The sequence below is a fragment of the Maylandia zebra genome, linkage group LG22 (genome assembly GCF_041146795.1).
Source record: "Maylandia zebra isolate NMK-2024a linkage group LG22, Mzebra_GT3a, whole genome shotgun sequence".
NCBI classification, from domain to species: domain Eukaryota; kingdom Metazoa; phylum Chordata; class Actinopteri; order Cichliformes; family Cichlidae; genus Maylandia; species Maylandia zebra.
The window spans coordinates 14508800-14535556 of record NC_135187.1 but is presented as its reverse complement, the minus strand read 5'-3'; the positions used below and the strand labels follow the sequence as shown (position 1 = coordinate 14535556).

General features: G+C 41.7%; 1 protein-coding gene across 4 annotated transcripts in view; it reads right to left on the bottom strand.

The window, feature by feature from the left end:
• Nucleotides 1-3588: 3588 nt before the first annotated feature.
• Nucleotides 3589-26757, bottom strand: part of kmt2ba (lysine (K)-specific methyltransferase 2Ba) — a 35339-nt gene continuing 12170 nt past the window's right edge. For 2 of the 4 annotated variants that reach the window (XM_014413872.3, XM_014413874.3), the window contains 31 exons: nucleotides 25005-25275; nucleotides 24224-24285; nucleotides 23859-24107; nucleotides 22773-22876; nucleotides 20071-20910; nucleotides 18958-19071; nucleotides 18635-18781; nucleotides 18344-18436; nucleotides 18122-18239; nucleotides 17920-18033; nucleotides 17229-17419; nucleotides 16978-17079; nucleotides 16769-16879; nucleotides 16296-16363; nucleotides 15964-16121; nucleotides 15783-15850; nucleotides 15330-15464; nucleotides 14139-14297; nucleotides 13902-14019; nucleotides 13690-13768; nucleotides 11468-11628; nucleotides 11173-11334; nucleotides 8775-11076; nucleotides 8353-8481; nucleotides 7259-7377; nucleotides 6958-7086; nucleotides 6381-6633; nucleotides 6160-6270; nucleotides 5987-6070; nucleotides 5761-5890; nucleotides 3589-5303 (listed from right to left, as the gene is read on the bottom strand). In XM_014413872.3, coding sequence (XP_014269358.3) covers nucleotides 5028-5303; nucleotides 5761-5890; nucleotides 5987-6070; nucleotides 6160-6270; nucleotides 6381-6633; nucleotides 6958-7086; nucleotides 7259-7377; nucleotides 8353-8481; nucleotides 8775-11076; nucleotides 11173-11334; nucleotides 11468-11628; nucleotides 13690-13768; nucleotides 13902-14019; nucleotides 14139-14297; nucleotides 15330-15464; nucleotides 15783-15850; nucleotides 15964-16121; nucleotides 16296-16363; nucleotides 16769-16879; nucleotides 16978-17079; nucleotides 17229-17419; nucleotides 17920-18033; nucleotides 18122-18239; nucleotides 18344-18436; nucleotides 18635-18781; nucleotides 18958-19071; nucleotides 20071-20910; nucleotides 22773-22876; nucleotides 23859-24107; nucleotides 24224-24285; nucleotides 25005-25275 — 7157 coding nt within the window. In that variant the 3' untranslated portion in view covers nucleotides 3589-5027. Of the gene's footprint in view, nucleotides 5304-5760; nucleotides 5891-5986; nucleotides 6071-6159; nucleotides 6271-6380; nucleotides 6634-6957; nucleotides 7087-7258; nucleotides 7378-8352; nucleotides 8482-8774; nucleotides 11077-11172; nucleotides 11335-11467; nucleotides 11629-13689; nucleotides 13769-13901; nucleotides 14020-14138; nucleotides 14298-15329; nucleotides 15465-15782; nucleotides 15851-15963; nucleotides 16122-16295; nucleotides 16364-16768; nucleotides 16880-16977; nucleotides 17080-17228; nucleotides 17420-17919; nucleotides 18034-18121; nucleotides 18240-18343; nucleotides 18437-18634; nucleotides 18782-18957; nucleotides 19072-20070; nucleotides 20911-22772; nucleotides 22877-23858; nucleotides 24108-24223; nucleotides 24286-24383; nucleotides 24415-25004; nucleotides 25276-26757 lie in introns of those variants that run through there. The other 2 variants (XM_076879375.1, XM_014413873.3) reach the window with 2 other exon arrangements.

Here is a 26757-nt window from a genome sequence, read left to right as displayed (position 1 = left end):
GACCATCTTTGAACAGAGGCGGTGGTTTATGACTCCAACTGTCTGCCATCTATAATCCAGTTTTGAGTTCCCTCCCCAGACGCCTTAACGCCCACTCACATCCTGGGCCATCTGACCTCAGGAATTCGCATGATAAGGTGGGGCCAGGTTTCACAATGAGCTCACCCGAAACTCTGGCTGATTGGGACCCACACCCAGTTTCACACCTTGGCTCAGGCGATTAGAGGATCATCAGGGGGTCTTTTTGTCCCTCTGTGATACTCTCACTAAGTTTAAATCTGGGACTCCCCACCATTTGACCTTAGAACTGAAGAAGCTTCTCAGATGAGAGGTGAAACGTCTTCAAGCAACTTAAAGAAGTCCAGACGCTTTTCTTTGCAAGCTCCTTTGACTACGATGACCTGGATGACTGAGAACCTTCACAGACATACATATTCAGTAAACTTAAATATTCATTTCACAGAAGGCTGGTCAGCAAGGCTTTCTTCTTCATCATCTTCAGGGTTTGCACCAGTGTACTGCAAGCCCTGCCAGACCTGAACACCAGGCTAAGACCCGTACATTCTGTAGATATAGGCTTTAATCTAATGTATCTTATTGGCATACTTTCACCTATTTTATGAAAGGTTTAATCTATAAAACCCATAACATTCAGATTAACAGGCTGATGATCAAATTAGGTAGCTTAAGACAAGCATTTTACTCCAAATACTTTGGCCCAGAGATCCAAACAATGGATCTCAAACAGAATAACAGCACTGTGTGAGAAAAGTGACAATTAGAAGCACAATAACACAACAATTCAAAGAATTTGAATTGTAAAAAACAAAACAGGATATGTTCCATGTACTAACAGAAACTTCCCCTTTTTCTATAATTTTATACATTTATTACAATTTAAATCATGCTGACACATTTTTCTCATTTACTACAGCAGCATTTCTTTACCACGTCAAAAACTAAGAAAAGCTGTTACAAATGGCCTTCTTTTTCTTTTTTCTAAATATGTAGTTAAACTTCTTTAGTTTCACTGGTGCTGCCTGCTTAGGATCAAAATGGGCTGTAACGTGAGTCTCCATGTAAAATGAGTGCATCATACCTGCTCTAACACAAGACAAATGGCTGAAAAAAGCGAGTGAATCATGAGTTATGGAGCAACTGGCTCATAAGATAAGGTTTTATGAGGACTGGGTTCGAGAGGAATAGAAGCAACATGTCAATGACAGGGTGAGGTCACAGGAACACATGGTAAACAAACCAGTATATGATGTAAATCTGCAGAGCGGCTGAAAATAGCAGCACTGCGAGCACATAATTCTCACAGTGAATTGGCTAAAAACACTCAAGATCTATCCAAACTGAACCAAGGACACATGAATCACTTGATTTTATCTGTAAATGTGTATTTAAAAAGTATAAGGACTAGTAGATGCCCTGTCTGAGCTGAGCAAGACAACACCTGTAACATTTCTCTTCAAAGCATCACAGCATGAAGTTGTTAAACGTGGGATCAGGTAAGTTAGTTATGGATAAAAGATTCTTCTGAATGTAACTGATGACATCTTTTCTGGAAAAAAACATTCTTGACATGCAATGAGTAAATTAAATCCCAAACAAACCACGATGATGGCAGATGTCATAATGTTACCCATGTGATTGTGATGAAACCACCATGCTGACAGATATTTGCTACATTTGGTCACTTGTCCTTATGATGTCTTTGTTTGAGTGCTATATTTCTGTAATTAAAAATCCTCTTCAGTCTCTACAATCAGGAATAACAGAAAAAGGCAATCAATTGGTCCTTTTGTACCAAGGTGGCTCCTGATAACAGGCAAGCACCCTCACCTCTCATCCCTGCAAGCCTCTCTCCTCTCTTTCCCTCTGAACTGTAGCGGAAGTGAGGTATAAAATATCACAGAGTACTTAAGTAAATGTACTTAGTTACATTCTAAGACACTTTGACTAGGTTTTCTCTCCAACAATACTGCTGGATCTCCCTCTTACAGTCAATATTAGAGTGAGAGCATCTTTCTGATGCTCAATTAGATGCCATTAGAGTGTAAACCTGCACCAGTGAAGTTTAATAAGAAGTGCACTCAGTCTCAGATTTCATGCGCATACTTGTGTACCACCTCAGTCTCTTTGTGTGCACTGGGCTTTAACTCACTGGGCATTTACTGGTGTCTCCATGCACGGATCCAGCGCAGACCAGTGACCTCGGGGACGGTAGTGATAAGGTTCCTGCAGATTGCGTCATCAACGATGGGCTCCCACAGGCACTGAAGATTGCTGGGGTAGTAGAAAACTGGTTGAAAATCGGGTGATGTAATGTTAATTTTGCACATATCTCCTGCCTCCACAAGAATGCATTAGGAGACACGATAATCCCACATCAAAGCACAAGCATTTCTTTAACTCTAACTAGCAATGACTAATTTTAATCATTAGACAAAAAAGCTGTTTATATCCATCTCACAGACATGTCATTATGTACTTTTAAAACTATTGATATTTATTTAGACTCTTTCTCTCTGATTGATCTCTCCTTCTTTAAATGAGCCAGGCATAACATTATGGTAGACCGTGTGTCGAGGTTCTCAAGACAACATCACACACTAACCTGTATTCAGAGGCTCAATTCATTCATGCACTTTTCAACTCTTTTAATTCAAATAAAATGTACAATTATTGTTCTTTTCTTGCCTGTCACTGGGCAAGAGATGGGGTACATCCTGAACAGGAGAGACAGACAACCAATCACACACAGTCACACCTACGGCTAATGTAGAATCACCAATTAACTTAACATAATATGCAGTATTGTGCAAAACTCTTGAGCCACCCCTCATTTCTTTATATTGTGTTAGAAAAATGGGAAATAGGCATAGTGATTTATTGAAACATGCAAATGTACATGATAGTTCAGTATATAAGGCAAGCTTGAAAGTAAATATTTGGTGTGACCAACTTTATTCTTCAACATAGTGTGAACGCTTTTAGGCAGCTCTTGTGTTTTCTTTAAAGTCTTCAGGAATTGTTCTCCAGGCTTCTTGAAGGACACTCAGGGTGTTGGCTAACTTTTGTTCTGTTCTCCATCAAGATGATATCACACTGCTGTGGTTCTGGGGAGGCCAATCCATGACTTCTGGGAGTGTTCCCTTGTGCGTCTTTCTCATTATCGTGCTGAAAAATGAGGCCTTTTGTCAGTCAGATGCTTTCCAGATCCTATTTTATGGTGGATATGGTTCAAGACTTTTGCACTGAAGTGAATGTGCCTAAGCAGTTAGGCAAATAGACAGATAGACACCACGCCCCCTTTTCCCAGTAATGCAAAAAGCTGGTTCCAGCTTTGAATGATAATTTATATAATAATAATAATAATAATCCGTTTTATAAGTTCATAACATTCTGGCATGTTTCTACAAGATCAATCCAGTCTGATAGATCATCAGTTTTTTTTCCCCACAGGTCTGATTTTTTTCTACTTTTAATCAAACATCTTCAGCTGTGTGATTTTTCCTGTATATTTCACTGTGAATGCCTTCAGGTTCTGTTTGTGCGTTAAGAAAATCAGCAGCAGGAAAGCAAACTTTGAACAAATTTTATTGAACATAAATTAAAAAAAAATTGGAGGTAAAAAAATATTCAACAGGCTTAGAAATTCTTTACAACTATGTACAGGACAGGATCCATGTGAGCTGATACAGTAACAAAGATTTGTGTCAAATTCAGTCATGAATCCTACAAAACAAAAAGTCTACAGCAGTCAGCCTAAAGTCCCAGATCCTTGTGTACATCCAGTAGCGGGGGCACAATTACACAATGGAGTTTCCTAACAAAAAAAATTTAAAAAAGAGGAAGAAAGAAAAAGCACAAAAAAGGTGACCACCTACTCTAAGTGTCCAACAGCAGTGATGTTACCTGTTTCTTAATATTGAAATTCAATAATTAGAAAGCTTAAAGAGCAAGAAAGCAGTTTTTCCATTGTGTGTTGTGTAATTAAATTAAATCTCACTTCTTTCTTTGAGGTAGAACACCTGAGGGAGATTTGTGTGGGGGGGCACAAAACAATGATTAACCAGACAACAATTGAAGGGAATAAGCTTCACTGTTGCTCAGCCTACAAAGAGAAGGTTAAAAGCTCAAACACATTTACTTCCATTAGTCTGATGACCATACATTTATTGTTCAAATGTACAAAAAGAGCTGTAAGGGACCGTGCCGGGGAAAGATCACCGTTTTCCTTTTGAATGCTGCACCAAGGAAATGCTTCCTCGTAGGCCTTAAAACATACAAACTGCACAAACAAAGAGAACAAAGAAAGAGTGTAACAGTGGGTAAAAGCATTCGGGTCACAGCATCTGTGCCGTTACAAATAAAAACAGAAGCTTTCGGCTGACTGGAGGAGCACAAAGGTTCGATTGACGCTATTAAAACTAACCTGTGGGATAAATGTCATCAGCACCTAAAATATTAAGTGAATGGGAATTTGTAATTCACTTAATTCAAGTCCCTGCTTCCGAGAGATGTGGTATCCAGAGTAAAAAGAGCTGCACTGCTGCTTTATAGTAAAAGTGAGTCCTGTCTGCTGCCAGAGAAGGCTGGGTCATGCTAAGGTGCTGTAGAAATTCTCCTCTTCGTCGCTCTCTGACTTCTTATTTACAGAGACAGACAGACAGCTGAAGTTAGGTCACTTCAGTTTGCACTTCTTTTTTTCCCCAGTTCCAGCAAAGGGCGCTGACAGCAAAGTCAGCGATGTAAAACAAAGTGTGAAGTAGATGAGAAACAGTACATAAATCCATCGTGTATGTGCGTGCATGTGTAGACTTCATCCCAAGCTTTCACATATGGCTCTTGTCTTGTGTACGTCCTTCACGGGTCTGTAGGTTGATCTTCTGAACACTGGCTCAGGTCTGTGTGCGTTATTGACCTCCATCATATGGCTACAGTTGCCTTCATGATTTCATTTGCCGCCTGAGCTGCATCAGCTACGACAGCTTATTAGGGTTAGCGGTGAGGGGGGGTTAATTCAGATAGCGGCGGCAGCGCCTCGCCCCGCAGTTGCAGGAGAGCTTGTTGCTCTCGTCCTCGATGGGGAACTTGTAGTCGTAGGTGAGCTCTTCTCCCCGGTAGATCTTCCTCAATGCGAAGATAACGATGTGCTTGCGTCCGTCCACGTTGATGACGCGCGAGTAGCAGTTCGGCTCGCACGAGTGGTTGATGAAACGAGCCGCATTGCCCTGCATCGTGGCGTCGACCACGTCGAAGTCGTCGATGCGGAACATGTAGCAGCCGATGCCCTGGAGTACAGAAACACACACATTACTTTCACATTTTAGGATTAAAGGTGTTTCATTGTTCTCGCCCCTTATGAATGTTGCCCACGATGTAAAAGGAATTTGACCGCCTTAAATTTTAATGGTATGCCCCCCCGAGTCTAGTGAGAGTGTGCCTTAAGGAAGTGAAAGCAAAAGGAAGATGTTGAAGTGCGTTTAGCTGGTGATCAAAGAATAAAAGAAAAAACCCTTTAAAAAAAAAGTTTTATTTTAATCAGCTGACTTGTTCCAGGTTCATCCGACGTGCCTGTTTGTTCCTGTTTGAAGTACTAATGATTAATGTAATTGTTGGAAGCAGACCGTGTCTTTGCATGCTGTGGTATTCAGTGATTTCTCTGTAGTTGTAACTAGTTACTGCTGCTTCACATTAAACTTATTAAACACAGATGCTCTGTGATGATGAATTCCGAGTGTAACCAACCTTGCTGTCGTAATACTTCTCCCGCTTATCAGTCAGGACTGCGCGAATGACAGTACCGGCATACTCGATCACCATCTCCCCAGCATCGATGTTCCTTTTGCAGAAGAGTCCACGACCATGAATCGGCGATCTAAGGCGCCACAGGGGGAGAAGATTCGAAAGTTTAACTGATTTATTTTTGGACATCAATGAAACCCTAAAGGGTTTTATGGTCATTTGTCGTTACCTGTAGACTCCTACTGCTTCTTTTGAGATTTTCTCCAGGTGTCTGAATCTCATTGCCATGGGAAGCTCACTGCTGGTGGCTCGCCTGGCAGAGACGCAACAGAGCAGCTGTCAGTACTGATGTGAAAACTGCTCAACTTCACAGACAAAAGTGAAGCAAACTGAATGACTAACCTAGAAGATTTGAGCGGGAATTCATCCTCCTCTTCATCAAAGGGACCCAATATGTCGGGAAGTTCTCTGTGCTGCGACGCCAGGAAGTTGAACATGTCAAACGTTGCTTTCCTGGTTAAAGGATCAGGGAAAATCATTTGTGATGTGCGTCATAACAAGACACATACAGACAAAGCGCAGAAGGTTTTAAAAGCAAAACCCGTGAACTAGGGTGTCTGTACCGTGTGCAGACTTCAGCTCGGGCGCAGCCACTCGGGTTGAGGGGGAGTTCTTCCTCGATGTCATCACATCGGTGGAAGCGGAAGCGGTGGCGTTTGCAGTATGCGGCGCCCTGCAGCTGCTCCAGCAGGAAGATGACGGCATCGTGGACGACGCCAAGCACCCGCGGCCCGCTCATCCCACCTAGAGGCAGCTGCCTTAGGTGGAACCCTGCCCGAGCTTCGAGGACGCCGTCTATCACAGCGCGCCAGGCAACTGACGGTAGGTGAGAAAGGGAGGCAAAGATGAACACGCAGCCAAAACGCAAGATAACACGGACAAATGTTTAAGAGAACACCTGGGCTGATTCTTTTATGCTGTATTCATTCTCCTTTTTATTCTCATATTATAATAAGAAAAGAAATGGCTGGCAACAGATAAACATCAGCCACTGACATAAATGAAAATCCTCTTATTTGCTGATAAAAGTCGAGGCTATTATCCAATGAGATATAAACTTCTATTTCTTATATTTTTAATGACAAAGAGTAGAAAATACCAGCATAAGAATTAAATAAGAAGCAGAGGAGTGATTCCTACCTTCTATGCTGTTAGCCTTAACGCTAAAGCCGTCATCACTGGTGATTTCAAAGCGCAGGTGGGGCTGGTTCATGTACGTCCTCGCTGTGGGTTTAGGTGGTGGTGGTGCTTCTTCTTCTGAGCTAAAACCTGCAAAAAGTGAAAGATAGTCTCACACCTAACCACATATTCTCTCTCGCAAAGCAATGACACTTAAAGACAATCAAAACTATATAAATGAGATTAACGATAAATGTTAAATGTAAAAACAAAGGTTTTTAGCCTAAATTAGACACAAATGACTAAACTTATAGTCACAAACCTGAATAAGGGCCCCACTCAGAGAGGTCTCCGTGCCGAGCGCTCACCCATTTGTGCGTCATACCCTGAATCTGACTGTTGGTTTTGGTGGGAAATGGTGGACTGTCATCATGAAAACACCTGCACACAAGGGAAAAAACATATTTGTCAAAAATACTTTTCCCCCCCCCATTTTTTCACAGGTTAAACATTCTGTCTCTTCTCTTTTCCCTTGATTTTCTCTTCTTCTTAACTACTACAGGATGGTCTAACGGTCTTTGGACCCGATCAAAAATCACTTCAAGTATTCGAAATATGACACCCTGATGGCCCTGAACACTGCAGTCAAAACAAAACAGCCTGGGAGCAGGAGCCTGGACTGGAATGGGACTGGGCGATCAATGTTGGGATAAAGCTGTCCTTAGTGTACGTTCATGGTACACTCTGCACTAGGCTGCAACTAACAGAGTTAAAAATACTAAAGTCCTGAATGATCCCAACAGTTTATTCCTGCCATAAACAGCACGTTTTGACCTGATTACTTAACCTAACCTTTGATCCATTTTCCTGTGGCTCAAAGACATGATGTCATTTCTTAAATTAGGAAGGTGGGGTTTATTTCACAGTCAAAGGCAGCACTATTCATTTTCCCCCAAAGTAAAATCTTTTTATCCAGCTTTGTCTGAATTAGTTCACTTATTTTGTAAATATTTGTAGTCACTTTGATCCCCCAACTAGTTTAATTCATATCTGTCTTACTATGCTTACTTGGAAGCAGAATTTTGAACCTCATTTCATTGTATCTTTGATAAACCACTGACCTAAAACAGACTGCCTTGTCTGGAAAACATTTTCACATCCCCCACATTCCCCTCCTTTTCTTTGAATTTCTTTTAATTAACTATTAAGTCAATTTAATGTGTACAGCATCTTGCTTTTTTGAACAAAAAAACAAAAAACAGCACATACACAAAAACTACTTCAGGCTCGAGGACCTAAATAATTAGTTTTCATGTGCCCTTTCAGCTCTTTCAAATCTTTAAATACAGCCTGACATTAAGTATTTGCCTCCTTTTGCCTTTGTAGCGCAGTAATAAGTCCATACATGAGGCTAACCTTTTGGGTGTAGGAGGTGGTGGTGGGGCAACGATCCTCAGTGGCTCAGGCTCTGGCTGTGGCTCAAGCTGGCGATCCAGATCAAGAACATCTTTCATTGTTGGAGCTTTCATTCTCACACCACTCGGCCTGTTGAAAGACATCAACATGCTTTATTTTCTCTTTTGCCATCTTTTACTTTAAAACTCTTTCAGCTGCTGAGAGTGCAAATTTCTCTCATTGCTGAGATTCTGCAGATCAGAGGACCAATTTATAAAATGTCAGTCTGTATGTGATGCTCGGTGCTTCATACAAAATCAAGCTGGAGATCAGTTTGTTTTTTTTTTTTATGTTAACCATTAAGATCAATGTAAATATTAGTTTTTTAAATATTACTCGTGTTCTGCATGTTGCAGTAAGTACATTTTAAAATCATCTGTTACCTGGCTTCATCAGTGTCCTCCGGCTCACTCGATGGATCCTTCAAGAAGTCCATCTTGGATTTCTTCCTGGAAGGTCTCTCAGACACCGACGACACTCTCTTAACTCTCACCTGGTGGCGCGATGCAGCAGGTATTGATTCATTACCGAAAACACTGGGAGACTCCGAACGACCAGCTGATGACTGATCCGAGTCTTCGACGTTGGGAAATGGCAATGGTTTCCGATGCTTGGCCTTTGGCTGTCGAGTACTGCTGAGGATGATGGGTTTTGTTTTGGGTGCGTCGCGGTGAGTAGCCATGGCTCTATCGATAATCGCTTGGGCTGTGCTTTCTTCAATGTTGGAGAAACTAGATTCAGGTGAGCTGTACATGCTGACAGTTGTGGGAGCAGCAGCTGTGCTGTTGCTTTTCATGGGCACCATTTTGACGATGATCTTCCTCTGGGCCGCCTGGAGGTTAGGGGCAGGAGGGGCGTTTGCAGCTGAAGGGCTGGGCCGAGGCTTTATTATGACATGAGGCATGGAGCGCTGTAAAGCATTACCACTGTGGAGAATCTTGGCAATCTGGCTTATCTTATTGTAGGTTGGTGAATCTGTACTGAGAGGCTGATACGTGTTCAACTTTGGGTCTTTGATCATAATCTGACCGTGCCGGTTGACCAGCAGGACCTGATGGGTAGAAGCCTGCACTGGGGGCGTGCTAGCTGACCCAGCTGGGTTCTCCGTCGCTGCCTGCTGCTGACTTTCTGGCTTGGAGCTAATCAAGTTTATAGCGATGGTTTTCCCCAGTGAAGCACCTGGCTGAATGTTTAAAGCATTTAAACCATTGATAATGGCAGGGGGTGCGACCGGGCGTGGTACTGCATGAAAAGTAACTGCAGCAGAGGAAACGGACGCAGTTTGTCCAGGGTGAGGGGGTAAAGGCAGTTTGGCTTGCATCAGGGGAAGTGAAGGTTTCATCGCCAAGCGCTTGAGGTTTGGCGCAGGATGTTTTGTTTTCACAAAGACCGTTTTCATCTGTGCTGTGAGAGGTTTTTTGGTTTTAGTCTCTGGAGAATAATCAGGATCATTCAAATCATCTTTAAATCCTTCATCTGAGTCAGCTGACGAAGCGCTGTCATCTCTGTCGCCAACGATGTGTTTATTTGGATACTCTGCAGAGCCATGTTCAGCAGGAACAAAGTGGCCTGTAGATGAATCCAAGAACACCTCGTTTTGAGACGGCGATGTTTCTGAGGTCATCGGGACCTCTTCCTCCTGAACGGACAGTTCGTTATTTGTGTAAGCTGACTCCAGGAGAGCAGAAGGTGAAAGACTTTCCTGAAGCACTGGTTCAGGTTGTTCTTCAACTGGTGACTTTGGGACCGTGTAGATTGACTCAAGCCTCTTTAGCGCCACCGTTAGTTGTTTAGTGGGTGTAGTGTGGTTGGTTTGAATTTTAGCTTCTTCATTCCCTCCCTCTGCATCCTGAGCATCTTCATCGGCCGCCTCGCTTTCAGTTTCTGACCCGCCGTCCGCACCGTCTAACTGCGGGATAGACTGAGCTGAATTAAGCTGACCTGAGGTATCCGAGCCACTTGCTGTGTGATCGCACACCACCGTGCGTGAAAACTTAAAATAACGACTCGAGTCGTCTTCTTCAGAATCAATCTCCTGATCGTTTCCCTGCATTTCCACCTCTCTGCTGCCTTGTGCCCCGCAATGAAGCGACACATTCTCTGTGAGCAAAGCCTCATCAAACTCAAGCTTAGCATTCAGCATGGAGTCCACTGCTACCTCAGTGTCGGTGTCAAACACAGTGTAAGGAAGCTCCTGAGACATCAGGTGGGCCACTTCCTCCTCCAGGTTATCAGGTGCCAGTGAGATCCCATTTGTAGTGGCCACAGCTGCATCTTCTGCCTCAGAGGATGCCAAAAAGTCTTGGGGAACCTCGGCAGAGACTGGAGTGGTAATTTTAAAGCTATGCCTCCCTCTGGGGGAGTGAGTGATGGCTCCTTGCCGAGGCGACAGCCCTGTAGAAATGCTGGAGCTGGATCTAGGTGGGGAGCTCCAGACTGGAGATGCAGAGTTCTGTCGTGAGAGAGGAGGTGAAGCCGATCCAAAGTTCGATGCTCTCGGAGGGGAGCTGAATAGGGCACATCGGGAGTGGACCGTGCCGCCAGAGCGGAGTGTCATCGGTACGGACGGGTCGCTCTCTGATGGCGAGGAGCTGCACCGGCTTCTGGACGAGAGCCTTCGAGGCCGCCGGGTTTCCTCCAGGTCCCTCAGAGTCAGGATGTGATGGGATTTGGGTGGAGCACACCCTGACAGCAAGAAAAGGGAGTGTGAAAGGGGGTTTACTTTTTTTATTTAAAGTCACACTACAACAGGTACCCATCTTCTCCTAAAACTCCACGTACCTGGAGATGGTAGTGGTCGAGATGATCCTCCTGCTGGTCTCCTGGTGTGTGTGTAAGCAGGGCTTTTAGACCCGGGTGTGTTGTGCAGTTTAGAGTTGGGTGATATGGAAGTGGATTTTATTGGGCTGGATGTGGGACTTAAAATATCTGGAGACTCAATATCTAGAAGAAAGAAAAAAAAAAAAGGAGAAAAAAAGTTTTTAGCACAGTAAAAAAAAAATTACCCATATTTTCAATTTCTTGTCCACTGCTTCAGCTTCAGCGCTCTTCTCACAGCCGTTGAGATCCTGCTCACCTCTGTGGTGGTTCGGACTGTGGACTATGGTGTGGTTCTCTTCATCCTCCCACTTCAAATTCTGTTCCTCACCAGGGAGAGGAGTGCTCACCTCTGTCACCTTGCAGGTGTACTTACAGCGCCGGCGTGGGTCCACGGTGCTCCAGTACAACCGTGAACACCTAGAAAATAAAAGGAGGAAGAAAATACGTTTCAAGCTTGTTAATGAAGAGACAATGAACTATGGATAAATCAGTAATGTCAGTAACAGCAGCCAAGAACTAAGCCAATCACATGTAACCCTTTCCCCATTAGTACAGCTTGGCATGGTTTTCAGGGGTTTCCATTAGGTGGTAGTACCTGTTACCAGGTGCTTCTTTTTTAACCCTTTACAGCCGATCGGAGCGGGCACGCTCTGTTTTGCGTAACTATTTTTAAATCCCGGTAGCTCTGCAACCAAGTAAGCTAGCGCAATAATTTTTTTTGCATATGAAACTGGAGGAGTTGTACTTACATCTTATGCCATCAGCTTGTCCTAGGTCACAGTTTCCTTCCACATATAGCTTTGCAAAAACTGCATAAAAATCACTTGCAGCAACAAAAACATGATATTCCAGAAACACGCTTCGCCGATCCATCAGCTGTTTGTAACACTTCCTACGTCCATCAGCGCGAACTATCACATGACCGCATGACCTGCCCGAAACCGGAAGTGACGTCATTTTGCGGAAATGTAGTTTTTTTTTACGATCGGGGCCTTATGAGCTTGTGTTTTACTTGTTATGTGTTTTAAAAAGTTATGTTTGACTTTATGACTTTCTGTGTCGTTTCTGGGATGCTTAAGACTCATATTGCACTGCTGGAAATAGTTTATTTTGATGCATATGCTGTTATTTTGCAAATTTGCACTATAATATTTATTTTCGTTTTTCCTGCAGTATATAAAAATTGGTGTATTTCAAAAATAAAACTATGAAGACACTCAAAATAAATTTCCTGTGGTGGGAAACTAGTTTGTGTAACTTTTTTGTATTTACAGTTTTGAGGGATAAGCCTCTTAAATTTCTCTAACTAGAAATATATGTTAAAAAAACAAAAACGATTTTCAATTTTTTTGTAGTTTATTGCACTTTTTTGCAATTTATGTAATTACTATGCACCTAATGCAGACATATTATTAAAGTTTGGGCTATAATGGTTGTATTGATGTATAGCAACTTGAAATGCTCCCAAAAATGGCTCCACAGCATGTAAAAATATAATATAAGCTCTGGCGAACTTGGTTCTATGGTAGGTCTTAAAGGGTTAATCTACTTGGCCGGGGTTCCAAGCGATTCGAGGCGATCGAAAAAAAAAAAGTGACATAAATAGACTGACTGGATTGTTCAATTTGTGATTGACATGACATTGACCAATCAGGTGAAAGGAAGAAAAATTGGGTCAAAATTAGTACTTGTAAGTTGAATCCCACACACAGCCAGGGAACTTGAGCGCAGAGTTTTACACATCGTTTTTTGCTTTGTATCTGTAACCAGATCTTAACAAAATTTTTTTTAAACTTGTGTAAATATTTTTACATAAGTTACAATGACAATTACAAGTACAAAATATTTATGACCACAATTTGAGCCCATAGAAAACTACACAAAAAACAACACTCTGGTCCCTGAGTCTGAGAATAAGCCATACACCAAACAGCAGGTATGACACTGTCTCGACTCCTTTGTTGTGTTGTTCACGTCGCATACAAATGACCTCACTGGACTTTCGGCCTTGTTGCTATAATGACCACATGCACATTAGGTCGACTGTAATGGAAAACGACATAAACTGAGTTCAGTCCAGCTGAGTAGGCAGCAGTGGAAGAGGGCTAATAGAGTCTTCTGTTTAAATGTGCTTCTACTCTAAAGTAGAAATGAAAGGGTTTACAGCCTGATAGAGAAAACAGTCTGACTTTAAAACTAATTTCCCTGTGGGTACTTTTTATTTTTCTTTAATAATACAACTGTGGAAAAATGTACCGCTGCGCCTTATACATAAAGAGGAAAACATGGTTCTGCGCTAGGCCTGTGGACAGCTTTGCAGACTATGTGTTGTAGCTGTTTTTAGCTATTTATAAATTATAGAATACGAAACAGGCATGTTAATTTCTACTCATATCTATAATTCAAAAGTTGCTGTTTGCGCAAAAAAAACCCAACCAAAAAAACCCCCGCTTGAATACAAAGGCAGTTATCACTTACTGATAGCCTACAGGATACAGCATCCTTCCATTTGACGACAGCTCTGACAGAACACCAAGTTTCTGAATCTGCAGCGAGCCTGGAAGGTTAAAAAAAAAAAAAAACAGATAATGAGGTTCATTGGATCAAGACATAAAGCAGCCGTATTTTAATTCAATCTGAATCTATCCCATTACAAGAGTCAAAAACATGAAACATCAAGATAATCTTACCTATGGTCATATTTATGGATTCTGGCTCAAGACCTGTGAGGAACTTCCTTCTGAGATTGATCCCATTGAAGTCCACATACACCCGTCGCGGGACTTCAAACCCTTTACCAGAGACGATCTGTGAAGAATCACAAACAATAGTCAGCATAACGAACACAAAATCAGAATATAATATTAAATATGTATACTGCTTTCAACAAAAATATATATTTATAATCTGACAACATAAATTCACACCTTTGCAGTCACCAGGTCCCTGTGTTTGTAGCAGTAAACCTTCCTGTCCTGCTGGAACGCGCAGCTCTGGGCACGTGCACACATGAAGTGGAAGTTACTCTGACAGGTGGGGAGGCAACAGCCCACGGTGGCTCCTGACTGCCCGCAACGATCACAGCGCTGGAGGAAAATTTAATATGTACACACATAGTTTTAGGACCAAAGGGTACTTGTCAACCTCACAAAATGAATGACTGATCCTAAAGTCAGGCCATTAGGATTAGAAATGATCAAATAATTCACAAGATCTTTAAATGGAAGACAGGAAGAAAAATAAATAAATAAATAATAAAAATGGACGAGGTTAAACATTGGCAATACAAATAAGAAAAGATTTCACATAAGAAACCATTAATCATATTTTTCAATAGCCAAAATGTACTTTTATTCCAGCAAAGTGACACTTTGTATTGGATAAAATGTTACAGAAATATATGTAAAAGTAGCCCTCCTTCCTTCTCAGCAAACATTTGGTGTTTAATGGCTGTCAGCTGGCGGTCTTTTCTCAACTTTTAACCCATGATGATAAAAAAAAAAAAAAATCCTCCAAATTAAAGATACATAATTGGCCTAAATGTCAGGTTTAGGTGATTTGCAAACATTGCCTGGATTTCCTTGTTAAGAGTTTCTTGAAGGGGAATACTGTATATCCGTTTATCGATTTGAACAAACAAAATTATTTTGAGAAAGAATTCATGCATCTCAATGGTCTTTTGCCTCGTGGGACCATTTCTCATCCAAGGAGTTAATTGACTTTACGCCAAATTGTCTGCAGAGTTATAATGCTGACATCGAAGGACAGAAAAAGGTAAAAAAAAATAAAAGTGCCCAAATTCAGATTTATATTTGTTAAATTTGTTAAGTCTGTGTGTGGATAACGGTGCAGCTGTCTCTTCACATTTGTTAAGTTTGACCAGATCGTTATTCTATGTGGAAACATCTGTCTCGAATTGATTTTTGTGATCGTACCGCGACCACTTTTGACCATCGACAGCTGTCGTTGCTTCGCTTGTTTGCATCTTGCCATCACAAAGACAGGTGCCGGCACATAAATGAAATGAGATTTAACGAACTGTATTTCTAGCAAGAGCAGCGACGTCTGAACACCTAGCTGTCACGCAGAGCCTTAGTTACCATTTAATTTAATCTTACCAGGTGGCGCCCCCTTGAGACAGCACTGTGCACCTGAAGAAGAGCACTGTTTTCCTCGTACACCTCTGCAGACCAAAGACAGCAGTTAACATGGGCCCACTCGTTCTGACCCAAGTACAGGAGCCGTCCTGCTTCCTGTTGAGAAAAGAGCAGTTATATCACTTAAGTATCAGGGAGCTGTTATTATAGTGCCAAGAAAACAAAAAATGGTCAACAATTTAATAAAAATTCTATACATCCTCACATAATCAGTCATTTCTTTAACAAAAACAGTGAAAAGGAGATACTTTCCCCTTATCCTGAACTTAAAAAAATGATTAACTTAAACTTGCTGAATATTTTGAGGACTTCTGTCTATCCTGATGCCTTCAGAGCAAACAATGCATGAAAGAACACCAAAATTAAGTGGGGAAAAAAGATCTATGCGCCAAAAGCCTTGACATAAAAACTCACACTGGGAGCAGAGTCTCCACATTGCTGGCACAGGGCACATTGTCTCACATCTTCAGTCTTGGTGATCTCTGGAGGATCATGTAAACATTTTAAACTTGAGAATGTGACCGATCTATTGCAAGAAAGTGCCTTTAGCTTTGTCTTCAGTGTGCTGCAAAACAGATTGTAATAGCGTCCATACCAAGTAATTTCAGAGAAGGAGTTTGCTGTGAAGTCACTGATGAGTCGGTTTTCCCCGTCTGTGGGTCCCTGGAGTTTTTGAGCTGGTATGTTCTCTCCAGCCATTGTGCATAGCTGTGCTCTTTAGATGGTGGGAGAACTGCCTCGGGGAGCATGCCACTAAAGAGGAGGGGATAAAAACAAACTGAAGAGAGCCATTTTAGGCACCTGTCCATCTACTACAAGGTCTTCAGACGTTTTAATTATAATTAAGATTTAATTTAGTGCCAACCTTGTAAATGACGACGTTTATGAAATTGGTTAAGCAAATTATATTTAGCTGCATTCACTTACCTCGGAAGTTCTTCTGAGAACGAGTTCCACTTTTTGACATTGCACCAACTGAATACTTTTTCCATGACCTGTCAGGCATGAAACAATGAAGTAAGACCAAAATTAAGGAATGTTGAAGGACAGTGTTCATTTGGATGTGACAACGAGAACAGAAAGGGGGCAGCTGTAGCTCAGGTGGTAGATGAAACGGATGGGCATTTCCTCGCAAGTATCCTTGGGCAAGATATTGAACCCAGACTGGCCCTGATGTATCCGTCAAAGTAAAAGTGTGAATGTTAGAAAAAACACTCAGGCATAGACTAAAGCGCTGTATGAATGTGCTACGAGTGCTTAACTTGGGGAGAAAGGAGCTGTATTAGTCAACTTGTGATTTATCCTGAGGAAAAACAGGTTTCCCTACAAAATGAATTAAGGTCTGGGTCTCTAAAAAATACATTAAAAGCAATTAGAAAAATGGTAAAGGGAGTGCTTACTTCAACGTAGTGTGACATTGCCTGAAGGGTCGGTCTCTGATCTTCCAGCAGAGCTTCCTCTTCCTGCAGCCTTTGCCTTATCACAGAAGCAATATCGCTATGAAAGGCTTTCTGATTGGGAGACAGGAAAAAAGAAAAAAATGCTATTAATTCAGTGTGGGTTCTACAAAAAGAGCCTAAGTGTAAATGCATAGGATATATATGCTCACTATTGAGGTGTATCCGCCCCCTTTAAACCTCCTCTCCACCGCTTGTAGATCACAGACTGGTTGCTGTTCCCTGATAAATGCTGTGATGTTTGGTTCCTGACACTGAAAGACAGTAAGGGACAACTACTTCAGCGACACATCTGGAACATAATCAGGCTTTGACGTTAAAGGAGAAATACTAAAATGGGGCGTTTTAAAGGATAAAAAGGCTTCCTGGTGCATCCTCTCAGAGTCTTGTGGGCAGCTCTTACCGCTTTACACGTGATAAGGTGCTGAGTGCTGTTGGAGGAGAGGAGGTCAGTGAGCACCTCCTCCACTCTGGCTGTGAGCCTCCTCTGCAGCTCCACCTTCAGGATGCTGTGACTGGTTTGGTGCTGACTGCAGGGCGAACATGTAAAATCCACTCTGCCTTGCTGACTTGAGAGCAGCCCAAAAAGCTCCTCTGCAAAGACAGAGAAGAAGAACTTCGTTTCTACACAGCAAGTTAACAGCAATCACATTTTATCTCCATAGTTTGGTCCTGTTTTATAAGTCACTCATTCAGAAAACAAGCTCATAACAGCCTTTATATATTTAGAAAACTTTCAGTTTTGATTAATTCACTGTTAAAATTTATTCATATTTATTTTGGTGAAGCCACCCAAGTTTATTCTCTGTCTCTATATCCACTCTTTGGGTTAGAAAAGTCTCAAATCAAGCCTTTAGAGCCAGAAACCAGAGCTTTCTTCTCACAGGGATTAGTTGTCTGTAATGTGATGTCATTATTTGAAATTGTGGCCTTATTAAAGTATGAGTATTCACCCTTGTAACTGATAGATGCATTACAACAATAAGAGGGGTGGAGGGGGTGGGGGTCTACTTTTAACAGCCTGAGAAAACATGAAATCCAACAAACAGTGAACAAAAACTGACTGAACTGAAAACTTTATGAGCGAAACTCACCTGAGATCCCTTCACATCTGTAATGAATCCAGTGGCTGCACTGCGAACACTGAAGCATCTGTGATGGTTGGATACTGTCTTCATAGCACTTGTGGCAGATAGTGCAGAAATGACCTGACGTAATGTAAACAGAAATCACAGACGAGTCACATCATCCATTTCAAGCATATTTACATACAAGTTCAACTCTCAGAAGTCTTACCTTTTTTGTGGAGTGAAGTGCAGTCAGGGCAGAGGTCCTGCTCGTGGTTCCACGTCAAGTCCCAGGTCTTTCCAGGAGTCACGCCACAACTTTTACACCGAATGCACGACATACACACCTGCACAAAGACATATGTGATGTACGGTGTCATGAAATCGTCACATTTATCCTCAAATAAACTGAACATATTCCTAATTACTTTAAAGCTGTTAATGCATTTACCCAGGGGACGCTGGAGTTCATAGGTTTAGGGTATGTTGGTCCCAAGCATGAAGGGTGGTATGACGTTTGGCATCTCCTGCACTGCAGCACAGGCTGTGAAGGGACAAAAAAACAAAGGTATAAGAATTATGGGTAAATACTCGACTATGATGTACATCAAAAATTGATAAATATGTAATTTAATTCAGATCTCGTGTGTAAAATAGTTAAGAAGCGTGGATAATGTTTGCAAACTTGTTTCTTCTTCTTCTTCTTGGGATATTATAAAGTCTCGCTACGCCTCATACACACCTTTGTGCTCTTGCTTCGACGTCCGCACACGTGGCAGAATTTGCAGCGCCTGCAGAACCAGTTTTCCTTGTTCTCCTCGAGGGGGCGCTCCTCAGGTGACAGGCAGAAACTGTGGAAAGGCTCACAGCAGATCTGACAGAAGATCATCTGATGGAAGTGGGAGGTAGAGGAGTTAAAAAAATAACAATAACAACATTCAGAATGCATATGAAATGTTTCTATTTTGTTTTTTGTCACATAACTGAAATGTAAAACAAGCCATTTGCGTGAGCACCCAAATAAGCAACTTGCATACTTTGCCAAACTAGTCAAGCTCAGCTTACCTCGTGTCGCCCTTTACTGGCGCAGAGCAGACAGACGGGCTGAGGCGTAGTTGGGACAGACGTGAGAACGCTGAGGCCGCCCATTAGCCACACATTCTGGACCGCACAGTCCTCCTAGTGGACAGACACCCAATAACAGCACAAACAAAGCAATCAGAGCCTCTTCTCCAGAGGTTTCCAGGTGCTACATTAGTTCACTAACCTGTATCAAGGTTATGAACATATGCCGGTTTGTAACAACTGAATGAGAGCATGGCTGATCATCCATATGCTGAAATAACAAACATTCCCCGCTGCCTTCTCCTCCCATTTACACAGCATGAAAATACTGATGTTTGTTTGAAAGCAAACTGAAAAGAGTGTTTGTCATAGTGAAAATGAACTTTTTCTCTCAGAGATATTTTCTCAGACCCCTAAACTGTATATAAAACATGGCAAGGAAAATTTAGTTTGACATTTGACCTTTTTTTATTTTTGTAAACTGAATATGCCTCATACTGTTTTTTCATATACACTGTTCTAAATTGAGCCATAACCTACAAAATGAAAATTAAAGAAAATCTGAAATCAGTAACTCAGACTATTAACTACAAATGTGTTTGCTGATGTCATACATGAAGTCAGCACTAAGGTCATTTTCCCAAAGATGATGCTTTCTATAAAAAATGACTTTCCAGTGTGTGACCAAAGCCCACAGATGTAACAACCACCTTACTTGAAGCTACACAAACTTAATAACCTGCAGTTTATGCAGACAGATGAAGATAGATGGATGCTTTATTATTCCTTTGCAGGAAATTATATGGCACGGCAGCTTCGACACAGATAACAGCACAAATCTGAAACCTCAAAGCAACATTAATATATCATAAAGTTCTTAATAAATGTGGATAAAATCATATTATTGTGCATTAAGCAGTTGTATAGCAGCTGTTATGAAAAACCTCCTGAGGCATTCAGTCTGAGATCAGTTATATTTTACAGCTATGTGGGGATCTTAAGGTGGAATGAGCTCTCCTGAGAGAAAGCGATAACGGTGGTGCTGAAAGGTAACACTGTAGAGTAAATACAAACCCCAATGAGTTGTAAAGCAAACAGGCTGCTGAGACTCACCTTGAAGTCTACACGGATCTTGTACGTGTTCTGCGACAGACCCTTTTGGGGAAATCCGTTAGTTAACCCTGTCGGGGTGTTCACTGACGTACACTCTGCAGGATTCTGGGAACGAAGGACAGAGTGTGGGTCAGTTGTTGGACAGTTTTGCAGCACTGTCTCTTTTACAGAAGAATCCGGCTTGTCCTCTTCAGCCTGCTCCAGTCGTCGCTCCTCCTGCTCGTCTTGTGCGTCCTCCTGTAATTCTGCGCCTGCACTGACAGTCTGAGGGGGGCCAGGCACAACTCTGCTCAGAGTTTTATCTGTCTTAGCTCTGTGCGTCTCTGTGTGCTCCACCTCAGACCCTGGACGCCCATGAGAGCACTGCTGTGATGAAACCTGAATCAGAGCTGAGTGTAGCGTGGACTGTGGATGCTGCTGAGGTGGTGATGACACATATTTGTTCGAATGCATGGCTGACTGCACCACGGACTGGGGCAAACGCTGCAAACGTAACAGCAAAGACTTCTGTGGCGAGTCTCTAATGGGATGAGGTGAAAGTGGAGAAGCAGGCTGTGTTTCAGGATGGGATATTTCTGGGGGACAGTTTGTAATGGGACATGACAAATGGGAAAAAGCAGGCTGTGTTGCAAGATGAGACAACTGTGGATGCGACTGTGCAATACACCGATCCACATCATCATGTTGGGGCGACTGCCGCAGCAAATACACAGCAGGAGACTGCAGGACAAAGTCAGGCAGACGGTATAAGTGTATTTGTAGCTGCCGCATTGGGGTCCAGGGTGGTCTGGGCTCAGGGAAAGTTTCTCTGGCCTCCATCTCTTCTGCGCTCTCCTGTGCCTGTGGAGGAGGGGACTGCCTAAGCCAACCAGCAAGAGATGTACCAAAGTTACACTGATAGTAGTGACATGCAGCGGCGGCAACCGGCAACAGCCAAAATGACAGAAAACGGAAGGAGCACTGCGACTTTTAGAAGACGGTTAGCCGGGAAGCAGCGTTTAAAGTGTATGCATTCAATAGCGGTACAGAAACACACACAGAAGCGTTAACTGAGTATTAATACACACTATTTTAAGAGCTAGAAAAATCATAAACACAAAACTAAACAAATATTTTGGTGAAATTTAAATTAATCTGCTATAGAATGCACACAAACTAATAATTTATCTAACAAATCAGGTGTGTAAGATGGAATGCAGAATAAATAAAGGTCATTTCATAAATTATGGATTTGCATAGTTCCATCTCTACACTTGGGAATTCTATGAAATTAAAGAGATAATACACCTGTTGTGTCACATGCAAAAACCAACCCACTACCAAAAAATGGTTCATGCAACGAGCCACAGCAGCATAATCTGGCAGATTAGAGATAGCACAGCAAATACTCCTGCTGTAATGTCTACAAGTGCTGCCGGGTGCCACCCCCCACCCACAGTGCATCTCTGTGCATATAATCTGCTAAAAATAAGGCTACTAATTTGCAAAACATCAAATGCAGACAAGACAGGACTACACTTTAAGAATATCTGTTCTCAGCTTTATGGGGGAAGTGAGAGATTACAAAAAAATGCAGAAGTTTGAAGCAATGCAGAAGCAAAAACAATTTTTTTTTACTGACAATAGACCATTCTTTCAAGCCAGCAGAACAAGATTTGAGAGGAACAATTTCGAAACTGACAGCTCTAGTTTGAAAATGTCAAATGCTAGTAAGAAGAAGCAAGCGGCATAACCAAGAATCATCTCAGCCCGAATAAAGACAAAGCAAACAGCCTTTTAGCTGTGAAGTCAGGGGTGGGAGGAGGCAATGCTGACTTTTTACACATTTGCTGTGTTGATTAAGGCAATCGCAGTCCCAGTTAAACTAAACACTTGACACAAAGAGGCTTCCGTCACTATTTACAAACTGCCGTACTGACTCCTGAATATTAGTTATTACCAATTTTAAAGAAGCACCTCTACGTTGAAGAAAATATTTGACTTTGGACAAAAGAATCTTCTTCAGCGTCTTCCTGCAGATATATATATATTTTTTTTTTAATTTTAAAAAACACCACCATTAAGACTCCAGAGAGTAAAACACGCATAACAGGGGGGGCATGACTTTCCTTCCCCATACCAACATCATACTTGGATAACAAGTTCACTAATGGTGCTAAATGAGACAATGATGTTGTTCTCAAACAGAATATCACTCACGGTGCTACCAAAAAAAAAAAAAAGCATGCTGTAGATTATCCCGAACGTAGCTTGATTGATCCATAATTTATGAAACAGACGGAGTACATGCAAAGGGTCTTATAAAAAGCTGGAAGTGAGAAACAGAAGATCAACGGGGCTACAAGACTTCTTTAAGGAATTTTTTATCCCAACAGACGTGGTTTAACTAAGAAACAGTGGAAAAACTGAAAAATGAAATTCAGAGCTGGACAAAAGCACCACTTGGAAATAAGTGTTTCAATTGTGACTTGAGGGTTAAATATTTAGTTAAATTATAGAGGAAAATTCATTTATTAATCAAATAAATGAATTGAGATAAGATAAGCTTTATTAATATTTAAAATAAGAAAAGAAAGAAAGAAAATTAAACACCTGTCTAGAAATACTGACAGGTATGAAGGTAAACCTTTCCAAACAGTACTGTTTGTCCCAGGCTCCATTAGGTGGTCTATTAGAGGCGGATTAGGGAAACATGTTTTTACCTTGTAAGCTTTGGTTCTGCTGCCAGCTCCTCTGGAAGGCAGCCGGCGATGCCTCCCTGCATCTGGGTCGTCTGCCACTGATCCACCATCTTGAGAAGCAAGATCTCAAAAAAACAAACAAACAAACAAACAAAAAACAAACACAGATACACAAATCTAAGAAAAATTGCTGACACAAAAAAGGTTTCAAACAATATCAGGGCTCAGAGCAAGGAGGGATTCTGTGCTTCTAATATTTAGATTATTGGAGAATGCACAAAGAAATCATTCTTAAAAATTAACTGGGGAAACGGCCCAGGATGCACTTGGACCCGAGCCCCCGATGAGCTTTAGTGGTAAACTGACATATTTATTTCCATCTATTTATGAACTCCTTGAACTCAACAGCTCATATTCAAAGGTTTGTGTATATTCACTACATATCTTGCATATGTGCGTACTGTTATGATTTTTACGAATCATGTTTACCTCAACTAAGTTACCAACAGGGCAGTCAACATTACCTTAAAATTAGCTGGAAAATCAGAAATAACACATCTGAACTGGAAAAACATCAACTTACAACTTCAGGGGCTCTGAGACTTGGAGTTAAAGTAATCGAGTAGATTTGGCATCTGCTCTCCTTTCAACCTGCTTGATGCATGCATGCTGCCAGAGGAAGGAGTACAAGCTACACAACTTTGTGCCGTGCGTTTTGATTTTCTTTTACCAAGTCTGTGGTGTAATATCAAGTTGCCAATTTCTGAGACATCTCAGCGTTATTATATTTTTAAATAGATAAGTTCCAGTTATCATGTAGATCAAAACTGCTATGAAATTAATTCAGGAATTGTTTTGGTGTTTCCGTGTGGCTCAGAGCCACAGCTGGAATTATGGAGAAAATATCACCAAAATTGCTTCACAATCATTAGCTGCTGACAAACAATATTAGGCGTTGTGATGATTTACATCATGCTGCGCCTGTTTTTCTGTGCGAGTCGTTCATGAAACGTTTATGCAGGATAAATATTTGCTTAAATAAAGAATGGAGTGAAATTCAGACTTGACACTCAGAGGCTTGTGTGCCAAAACCAAAGCTTTAGTTACCTTGATTGTTGGCAGCAGCTACATTTGGCTTTACTGTCGATTTATCTGTCCTGTCCTCTCCTTCTTCCTCGTCCTCCTCGTCTTCAGATTCTGATTTAAGCAGACTGCTGTAAGAGCGCGGTGTGATGTTACGCAGTGAATGCTTCCGGACTCCAAGTGCCATCGAGGACGTTCCCTCGGCCGGCTTTCCAGAAGTCCAGTTTGTATCGTCACTGCTTGTAACGGAGCCCAAAAACCCCTTCGCCTGGACTGAGAAAAAGGAGCCCCTTGATTAATTATGTACACAAGCTTTTGAACCGGAGTAGTCATTCAAACTTATTAGATTCAACTAAAAAATAAATGTATATCCAAAAATAAAAACATACCTTTAAATGGTTTCACAATCCGCGCCATCTTTGCTTTTTCAATCCGGTCACACTTCTTATATCTACAAGGGGGAAAAAATGGAAAAACATAAGTGTGTGTCCAGGGCAAAGTTCAAGTGTACCCATCTATAAATGTGTTTAACTCAAAGAGTCAACTTGCCTTCATTAACTGAGTTCTTTAATATGCGTTACTGAAAAGAAATAAGTATTTTTTTATGTTTCATGTACAAGAAATTTCTAAATCTACAAGGTACACAGTATTTTAGGCACCAATTAAAACATGTAGCGCGGTTCATTTTTAATTTGTGGACCAAATATATGAATGATTTTCCGCAAACAGCTGGATAACTTGCCTTTACAGCAATAGTTTGGAGCTGTACTTATTCAGTCTGTGATGAGAACATGCAGCTTTCAGGCTGGCTTAGTTTAAATTAAATCAATATGTAATGGAAATCAAATTATCTTCTTGCAGTCAAACTCAGTGAGTATATGAAATTAGGGCCTATACAGCAGCCGTATCTAGCTTTGTTCAAGATGACATGCAACATTATTCCAGGTTACAGAGCTGGAACATACATATAAATGAAAATACAAGAGTTGAGTAAAATATATTTTATATATACATTTATATAGCCAGCTCCTTTAATGTGAGTGTTGGCAAATAATTCAAATGCCTTTTAAGCATTCAGTAAAACTTCATTAAGGGCTTATCTGTATATGAAAAAGGTCATGATTTTCATGTAAAGCACAATAATGCAAATCTGTGATGGGCTTCACTCACATGCAGCACTGCCTCTTGGTGTTTGGCCCCCCGAACTTGGGCTTATCCAGGCAGTTGATGCATTTGGCACAGTCCTCTTCCACCAAGCAGCCTTTGCAGCGTCCACAGCGCCTCGAACGCACTCCTCCACGAGTATATTGACTCAGCATCTTCCTTTTCCTGAACCTGTGGCCCTTGCCCCTCCCTCTCCTCCTGCGCTGGATGCTTTCCTGAGAGACAACCCACTGGGTCCTGCCCTGATCAGTGATGTCATCGTCATCATCTGCCACATCTGAAGGCGAGAGACAGAGAGGCCGGGTAAAAGAGCCATAGGACACATTTGCGTCACCATTATGTGCATGCGATGTGCTGGGGGTGACATCTTTGGACACCATATCTCACTATTCAGCCTGCAGATCTAACGTCTTCCACTCTATACTTAATGGACTGTTGTTTGGTTTGCACTTGTACAGCTACTCTCCTTTAACGACTGTCTGAAGAGTTGATAGACCAAGTGTGTGCACATCAAGGCAAACTTTTCTAATTCCTAACCCCCCCCAAAAAGTGTTGCAAACAAGGGAAAAACAAGGTCTGCACACCATTTCGCTCCATATTTTGTACCATGTCACCATTTCTGATTCCTATGATGACTAGGGATGGGTATCGAAAACCGGTTCTTGTTGAGAACCGGTTCCCACTGTTTCAATTCCTTGGAATCGTTTGCCACTTTTATAAACGATTCCCTTATCGATTCCAGTCGCCCCGAATGACGTCATCACGTTGAGTAGCGTCTTTTACCCAGTAGGAAACACGGCGCCTGAGCGGCACAAACGCTCAAAAGTTTGGTTACACTTTATGAGAAAGGATGACAACAGGGCAACGTGCAATACTTGCAAAGTAGAGATTTCATCAAAGGGAGGAAACACTACGAACATGCAAAAGCATTTGCTCAAAAAACACGCGATTGCGTTCAACGAATGTCGTGTTTTTGATCCGCTCCGGACTAGCGAAGCTCAACCCAGCAGCAGCGGTAGCGTTTCCACGTCCTCTCCCGTTAATACTGCAGGTAACTAATCAATTAGCATTGCACATTATGTTAGCGCGATTTACCTTATTACAAAACCTGCTATTACTGTGCGTTGCATTTAGATAACCATGATGAGAGAGACAGAGTCTGGCTGGCTCAGATGCTGGCAGTTCTCGCTGCAGTCTACCGGTAGCGTCTCCTTTCAGGCCAGGATAGACGAATGTCACCGAGCAGTGTCTAAGTTTGTGGTCAAAGGCTTGCACCCATTTGCCACAGCAGATGCCCCCGATTTCACTTTGGTAAGTGAATGTGTTTAATTGTAGGCAGGGACATTACTGGATATTCTTGTGTAATTGCTACAGAATAATTTATGTTAAACTTTGTTATTGCTACAGGAGAATATTTATTTTATTATTTTACATATACATTTTTTTTCCTGGGGACCCTGTGACACCCCATTGAAGAGCCGTAGGCTGTGGATCTCTTAAGATCTCACTGTTGGGTTTGTAAGGCCATGTTACTCCTAAATTTCTATCTTGTTCAAAGAGAAGATATAAAACACAGTTCTAAGCTAATCGACTTTAGTGTTCTCCTTTTTAAAAAAAAAGAATCGATAAGAGAATCGATAAGGAATCGAATCGTTAAACAGAATCGAAAATGGAATCTGAATCGTTAAAGGCTTATCAATACCCATCCCTAATGATGACTGATTCTTTTGCAGGAATGCTAAATCGTGAATCATGTTTT